At 39.8% G+C, this 8,686-nt stretch overlaps 1 protein-coding gene across 1 annotated transcript in view; it reads right to left on the bottom strand.

Annotated features, from left to right (window-relative positions):
- Positions 1-5,072: 5,072 nt before the first annotated feature.
- The window catches only part of cdh2 (cadherin 2, type 1, N-cadherin (neuronal)), a 61,945-nt gene continuing 58,331 nt past the window's right edge, over positions 5,073-8,686 (bottom strand). The window contains exon 16 of the mRNA XM_026150927.2: positions 5,073-6,654. Within this exon, the coding sequence (XP_026006712.2) occupies positions 6,448-6,654 (207 nt within the window). The 3' untranslated portion in view covers positions 5,073-6,447. The remainder of the gene's footprint in view (positions 6,655-8,686) is intronic.

Genomic DNA, 8,686 nt, shown 5'->3' with positions numbered 1-8,686 from the left:
TCCAGGCCAGAAATTTCTATCAATAGCCTGGGTAGCATCCATCTTCCCAAAGTCCACCAAAGGTCAGGAGCAGCATAACTTAGAAGCTGGTTTGCATTGGATTCTAGTCTGTATTCTGCATGTTTACTGACAGTCCCCCCCATGGAGGCTGGGTGGCTCTGTGACACTTGCGCAGCCATCCACACACACACACCGAGGAGCTGAGATGGCTGTCTTGTAAATCTGCTATGGTGTAGGGGGTGATGGTAAAAGCATTGTTTCACAGTCAATAAAAGTGGCCCTGGGGTGCTTGTAAGAACAGCAATCTGCAGCAGTTTTCCAAGACAACATCTTGGGAGTACCCAAGGGGGGTTTAAGTTGAGTCCCACCTCGTATTTGGAGTTAATTTTTCGGATAAAACCTAAAATAATAATGTGTCCGCCACATATTGCAGAATCTAATGGGAAAAGATATGGTGTCACTGGAAAGCAACATGCACACGAGAGCCAAATCTCACCCCAGGAGGGACAGCAAAGCCCATAATGCTAGCCAGCAATTAATAGCACATTCATTATTTATTGTTTAGTGTTTCTGAGGTGTTTTTTTTAGCATACATTTTGTGTGACATTTGCATAAACTGGCGGAAGAAACTGCTGTCATTCATATCCATATTAATCCATTTTAAATGGGTGTTTGCACCCATTTGTCAGCTAGCTAAAAATGTGCAAATGAGATAATGTTTTGAACATTAATTTCACTCAACCTTGCTAGAACATATGGCATATTAATGATGAAAATCACTCAATGTCAGTGAAAAGAATCTTCCAAATACTGTAACATCCTTTTCACTTTCTTTTAAAACATACTCCTGCTGCACTCCAACTATAGCAAACAACTTTCCTTGCATTAGTCCACAGTCTCTAACAGTACATGTCTATAAATGGTACAAAGCTATATGTTTTGGGTGAGGATACTGAAGGCACTGTCTAGCAGCTGCCTTTATGTCCTATGCCAGGTACCTTAGGGGATAATCCATGTTGTGAAATTGAAGTGCAGTGCTGGAATATCAATACTTTTTTTCCTCCCTACTGGGAGTTTTAAAAAATGGAACAGAATTTGACTTCTTGGAGCCGGCTGGAGCAATGTAAACATCAAGATGGCAATATGGCAGGATGGGAGGTGCTGTGGAGGAGATCTTGCTGGAGAGGAGGCATAAATGAGATAGTAAAGTTAAAAAAAAAAATGCATCGCGTCAATTTAAAAAAAAAAAAAGTGGCTAAAAAAGGCAACAGCTATTTATTTTCTAGTGTACATTGTAGAGATTAGCAAGAGCTAGCTTAGCATAAAAACTACAAGCATGGTAAGCATAACATGATAAGCAAACAATATATTCTATTAGGATCGAACGCATTCCAACTTAACGTGTTATTGTAATCACATTACATTTTCCAGTAATGTAATAATGTGACGCGTTACTGTACTGATCTCGGTAATAATATAACAATATAATTAACTGTAATATTAGTATGTTGTTTTATGCGTTACATAATCTGCCGCTTTTCACACTGACAGAAAAACCCACTTTTTTTTCCTGTTCGTTTGTGCAACAATCAACTTTTTTTAGTTGATGTGCTTAAAGGAGGAAAACGGTGAAGTGATCTACAGCTTTTGAGAAGTGGTGATATAGTCATTTCTTTTCGCCTCTGTCAGTGCGCCCCAGGGCAGCTGTGGCTACAATGTAGCTTGCCATCACCAGTGTGTGAATGTGTGTGTGAATGGGTGGATGACTGAATGTAGTGCAAAGCACTTTGGGGTCCTTAGGGACTAAGTAAAGTGCTATACAAATACAGGCCATTTTACCATTTACCATTTTTATTTTTATTGCACAAAAGAAGTGCATAATGATGAAATGCAAACTGCATTTGGGATAGAAACATCTGCATAATATTGCTAATACAACTTCAACTTCTTGCAACCAACTGCACAGACATGCTAACACAAAGCTAGCAAGGAACCCAGAATAGTATTAAAGCTGAGCCCATGCCGACTGTAGACTAGCAGGCAGACCCTGAACTTTAACAAAGGGAGTAATGAGGAGTCAGGCTTGCAGTCTCCATTTATACCTGTATATGTTTCAGTAGAATCATTGTAGTGATCACTTTAAAGTCCGTTTGATCTTTTTCTATTTGGTTTTCATCTTTGCTTTGTGTTGCCAGCTTTATGTTCATACATATAAACCAAAAAAAAGATTGTGTGTGTGTCCTCGTTAGGATATGGATGTGTGCATAAGTGTACCCTGTATAAGTTTTATATCGTTAACTGATAATTATGTGGCAATGAATTTTAGGTAATTTTCTTCAGAGTAAAATAAAAGTAATATAACAAGGAAAGCAACTAATTCATTTATTCAGTAAGTAATTAAGTTTTTACCATTTCCAAAGGAATGTTGTTTTTTTTAAGCAAATTAACACTTAGCAATGATTCATTCAACCATAAAAAAAGGCACAGTGTCTACACATAAGAGACAATTTAGCAAGGAACCAATATTAAATTGTGTCTTCAGGCACTGTGTTACTATCAGCCTATCACAAAAACATGATAACATAGTTTGACAGGCGTATAATAGTATTTTGGCATAGCTTGTTGGTGATTTCCAAAGAGCTATTAGCCAAAACTTGACTTATCTGGTATATCTAAGATATTTTAGAAATATCAGGAAACTGACAAGTGCAGGATTGATGAAGAAGTAGCAGGCCTAAAAAAACTGTCTATAACAGATGAACAGTATCTAAAAGTCCTGTCTTTGAGGAGCAAAGACTTGAGACAGGACCTGAGATATACATCTAGCCTTTTAGTTGATCCATAGCAGTGAAGGTCTCCAGTCATCTGTAAAACACAGAGGAGGGTCTGTCGTGGTTTGGGGCTGCGTTTCAGCCAGGGATGTTGGGGATCTTGTCAAATTATTAATGCAGAGTAATGCAGTCAGATTTTGAGTTATGCAAAATAACCCAAGACTAGACTGAAAATCAGTGGCAACAGGTCTAATGGAGTGATGAATCGAAATTCAGACAGTCTGTATGGAGGAAGGCCAGGAGATCAGCAAAACAGGGAGTATCTACTGCAATCTGTAAAACCTAGCAGAGGTCCTGTCATGGTTTAGGGTTGCATTTCAAGATGATCCCACACTGCTGGGGATCTTGTCAAAATTGATTACATTTCAAACGCACACAAGGATGGTCAGATTTTGATGTACCTTGCAGTACCATCTTGAAAGCATCTGATTGGCAATGGCTTCATTTTTCAGCATGAACCCACACACTGCCACTACAGCAAAAGCATATCAGGATAGAACAAAATAAAATCGATTGGCCTGCTCAGAGTCTGGACCTCAACATTATTGAAGCAGTGCGGGATCATCTTGACAGACAACAGAACAAAAATCAGCCAGCAAAGAAGAACTTTGAATGTCCTTCATGAAGCCAGGAGAACTATTCCAAAGGACTACTTACATAAAGAACACATGTCAAGGAGAGTTCACGGTGTGTTGAAGAATAAAGGTGGTCATACCAAATATTGACTTTCAAGCTCGTTGGTATTGTACAAACTTTGCTTTTACCTTTTATGCAGTTTTCCAGGTGTCTTTGCACGTTTCAATAAATAGCGGTTCCCATTCCCTATTTTCCTAGCAGAATATATAGAAACAGCAGATGAGTCGGAACTTTTGGACTCTATGTTTATTTTATGGGAAACAAATGAGTTTTTTTCTTTTAAGGACTGAAAAACTATGGATACACAGTTTGGGCACATCAGCGCAATCAAAGGGATTTTATGAAAACCCTTTTAAGACGTTGATTCACTAACCACATCTGTCCCTGCTCAAGATCAAAGTAAAGAAAAACAGTTAACCAAAGGTTTAAGTGGTGTAAGCCTTCTATCAGGAGAGCAGAAACAAAGGGATATACAAAAAACCCCACCAGCCATCTGACTTAAAAACTTGAAAGTTAAAGGGAGTAATTTGGAAAAGCAAATTTGATTCGGTCGCAGATGAAACAACACTTTGAGGTCAGGCAGTTCATCGTTAAACATATCATCTGACTGGGCACTGTAAAATGTTATGTTGCTTCTGGCAAATGGAGGGCAGGGTTATGCATATAGCAAGATAAATGATACACGCCGCACAAGGTCATTTGAGGTCTGCAAGAATAACGCCGTGGCTCACGCAGGATATATGAAAGACTGCTAAGAGGTACAGGATGTGGAACTGATTAACACAGATCAGCACACTGATTACACCAACTGAAAAACAAAAGCCAGGTACGGTTCACTGGTTATTCTCTAACAGACATTCATTGTGCTTTGTGTGACGACTACAAAACCAAACCCGCTCCTGTCTAATTTGGTTGAATTAATAAGCCATGTCCACATCTATTCAACTTGGCAAATGGTGGCTGTGAATTACAAGTCCCAATGTAATAGAGGAGAGAGCGGAAACGAAAGGCAGGTGAAGGCCAAACGACTTGCACGTGACAACTGAACACATCGTTACTGCCGCAACTCCCACGTAGAGCACACACACACACACACACACACACACAGCTGTTCTTGTTCATCCTCCCAAATGTCCCCAGAGTCAAGATACACGCAGAGTCCCTAGAGGCAGTTTTTGGAGGCGTTCTTCATTTTGAGGTCAAGTCCAATCTGACCTACAGTACTCAACAGTACAAATCCCTGATGGCAGAGAGGTGCTGGATGGATTTGAGTTTGCCATGAGCCTTTGACCTTGACTTGCTTTAGGGACACACACAGTGTTCCAGGATGAGCTTATTGTTTAGCGTGTACCCTTCCAGCCACACAACTTATCATCTATAGCCTAATATTGGCCTTAAGCGATTTGATTTTATATGTATATGCGAGAAACAAATAAATAAGGATTTAAATGATTTAATTCTTGCTTCTGGCAGAATGTTGTAGAATTATTATTTATTTTTGTTTTTGTTTAACACTATTGTCCTTTGAGATAGCTTACATAATTCGCAATCTAATTAAGCCTCTGCAACAACGTTGAGTTTCAGTAAGAACAAATGAAGAGGCAGTTTTTAGCTCCAAAATTAGCATTTTATTTGGAAGGTTGGGGTCAGAGATGTATAATTTGTGTTCCAGTACACATGGTTATCCACAAAGCTTAAGTCCAACACCTTTTTCCAGTCTTAAAGCTGATTCCGTAATTAGTGCCGAGCATAACATCCCACCCCCACCCCCAACCCTTTTTGGTACAAATTCAACAGTTGTGCTGACAAGATCACTACTTTAATTTCTTTTTTTTTAAGTGTGTGTTTTTTTTTCTTTTTTTTCTTACAAAAAACTCTCTTAACTTCTACACATTTAATGTCACCCAGATTTTTATTTTTTTTTTCTTTCCACTTTGTAAATAAATTTGGGAAACAACAATTTTTTTCCTTTCTGTTGTCATGAAAAGATAAAAACATGCAAAAAACTTGAATTTGTAGTTCAAATTATACATTTACAAGTTTGGAACTTTTTGCACTTCTTCATATACTACATCAAAAGAAAGGATAAAGAAAAAAAAACATTATGTACACATTATCTTATCTTTTTACAGTGAAGTAAAACTTGAAAATACCAGATGATGACTAAGGCAAATGAAGTGTACATAGATTAGACCAAAAAAGTTTTTTGTTGTTTTTGTAAAACACTACATCACTTCAAAAAAAGAGAACAAAAAGCTGCTACAAAAGTATGATTCATAACTCCCTTTATTTGCAACCAGCTGCATAATTTTTTTAATTTTTTTGTGTTTTTTTAGTGAGAAAGTCTAGATGTCTAGCATACTGTACAGTGTTGCTCGTAACTGTTTTTCTTTTCCAACCAAACTAACAAATGATCCTTCATTTCTTCATCGTTGTGGTTCATTTAAATAATCCTCAACAAACAGGAGCATTTTGTAACCAAAGGAGAAAAAAAAAAGCATGTAGAAGCATACCAGAGTGTAACATACTTTGTTTGAAATCACTCCAAAAGTCAGTACCATTAAAGCCTTGAACATAAAACTAATCATTTAGATCCAAAAAAATGTACAAAAAGGCACATTATATCCCAGTGCTTCTGTACTGTGAAATTCAAGTGTAACTGAGCGCATTCAATACCAACAATCTGAATGGTGACAGTCCACCAGTGTTCCCTCCCACTTCCTCCGTAACTGGACCACAGTCTATGCCTAAGCTTTCAACAAGCATATGTATGCGTAGACTACAACAATAAGCCTAGGTTGGTTGTTTTTTGAAAAAAATTCTGAATCAATGTTTATTTTTTTGTTTATTTTCTGTCATGGTTCTACCTTTCTCTCTCTCAGGGAATATCAGCTGTCCATGTCCATCAACAGGAAATCTTTCCTTTTCTTCATTTTTTTTCTCTCTCATCTTTATATCCTTCAGGGCGTGACTGTGTGTCCTAGTCGTCACTTCCACCGTACATGTCTGCCAGTTTTCTAAAGCGAGGGCCCCAGTCGTTGAGGTAATCGTAGTCCTGGTCGCCCCCGCTGCTGGAGGAGTTGAGGGAGCTTAGGGAGCCAGCTGTGGAGCCGCTGCCCTCGTAGTCGAACACTAGCAGGGAGTCGTAGGGAGGAGCGGTGGGGTCATTGTCTGCTGCCTTGAGTCCCTGTACAAAAAAAAAAAAAAAAACGTTAGATGAGAAGATTAAACACCGTCTCCAACGAGGAGTGAGTCACGTAAAAATAACTCTCTCCCACCCACTACCGCACACAAATGGCTGTACTAAAAACAGTCGGTCGCTCCCTCCGCACTTGCTCAGGAAATAAGGATTAATCAGGCTCTACTGTTCCTGTGTGTTTCCTCTGTGTTGTTTCATTGGGATTCTCCTGATGTTTCTAGGCTGCTGGCTTGATCGAAAGCCAAGATTGAGCATGACCAGTAGCCTCAGATGACAGTTCCATCTCCCCTTACCCCAACTAACACTCCTCTGGCTTTGTACAGGGAGCACGACTCTGGCACCGACACATGGTCGTCTATCATCAGATCAAATTATTTGTAACATTTTATATCTGAATGTGGCCTAAACACTACGCCTAACTGTGGAAACCAGCGAGAACGTGTCTCTGTGTGTTATCGTGAAGCCCGCAGTGCTGGTGGGAGCGGTTCTACTTTCAAGATCATGTTTGACATTCCAAGAAATCCTCACACCGGTGTGAAAAGTCCTCATGGATTGTTATTGATTTCCAGCCTCCTTCCTTAACGGGACTTGGGAGAGTTGATGGATTGCCAATCTAGGAGTTGAGATGCGCTTTGGCCATGAACCATGTGGATCCAGGCTTCGTTTCTCCCTTTTACCCCCTGGAACTGAGGACACCCAACAAATAATAAATGAATTAAAAATAAAGTGGAGCAACATAACGCAGAGAAATGAGACCTCAGCTCGCTGGGAACTTGTCGAAGATTTATAGTTTCCTCCGCACTGCCATTACAGTGCTGAAATGCTCTCAAATAAAAAGATGTACTGAATTAAAGTGCCCGGGCACTTAGCGATTATTTTCCACTTGTTAGCTTTTTGTTAAGTATTTGCTCAGGGCTGTGGTGCTGATAATTTTGTGGGAAATATGACAGATGGATCGTTCATTACAATTACAACCATAATCGCTCTGCTGGTTATAGCCCCCTCCATCTACAACCACAACCCCACTGGCAGTTTCATAAGGTTAGTCAATCACGGAACTCACTGTAATTTCATTGTTAACTGAGTCATACACCGCACCGAAGATAATAACCACTCTTAGTAAAATGGTGAACTCGCTGTCTCTTTTTTGTGCCACGGTTAACAAAGAGATGTGCAATCAATCCACTGTAATCTCTAGGCACACCTAACCCCGCCAGGCTCTATGTAAAACAATGAACGCCATCATTTAAGGTTTGCGTCCCTCTGTGGAGAGACGTCCCACCTGTGGACAACAAAGGTCATTTGAAGTTGGTGCTATTGTATTTAAACTACCCCCTCCCCCTCTGTCAGAACAAAGCAGGAGTTCAGTAATAGACCTTTGTTTGTCAGATTGTCAAGTTAAAGTCCTTCTGCTAAACCTATTCCTATTTTTTGTCCATCTAATTTAATTAGGAGACACAAGCTCCTGGGGCATGTGGAGACCATTCAGGATGGAGATCAGACACACTCCCCCTCCCCAGCCCTCGCTGTCTCCCTGCTCCTCTGGCAGATAGCCCTATCAGTTAGGTCGGATTCCAGCTCCATGTGCATGCTGAAGCTACCATGACTGAGCTTTAGTGGCAGTCAAATTTGGAACTAAAAACAGGTCAGGGTGCTCGGAAATGTCTCAAAGGCCTTGCAAGCACTATAAAATGATATGTTTAAAAAAAAGCTAAAGAAAAAAATAAGTGATCAAGAATGGTTTAAACTGTCAGGCTGTTACTCGCGGGACAGCACAGACTATTACATTTCATCACATATTAGCTGTTACGACAAGTAACATGGCTCACGGTGAGATTAAAATAAGAGGTGCCTGAGTAAAGGGATCTGAGAGATAGATGTTCGGGGGCAGAGCAGAGAGAGCTAGCTCTAATCTAAAAACATGGGCACCATCCAAAAACTAGGGGAGAACTCCATTTGTAATGCTGTGAAACTCTTGTCTGTTGGAGCTTGTGAAAAATATATGACTGCTCTTTTCATT

This window comes from Astatotilapia calliptera, chromosome 18 (assembly GCF_964374335.1).
Source record: "Astatotilapia calliptera chromosome 18, fAstCal68.1, whole genome shotgun sequence".
Lineage (NCBI taxonomy): Eukaryota > Metazoa > Chordata > Actinopteri > Cichliformes > Cichlidae > Astatotilapia > Astatotilapia calliptera.
This window is presented reverse-complemented; position numbering and strand designations above follow the sequence as displayed.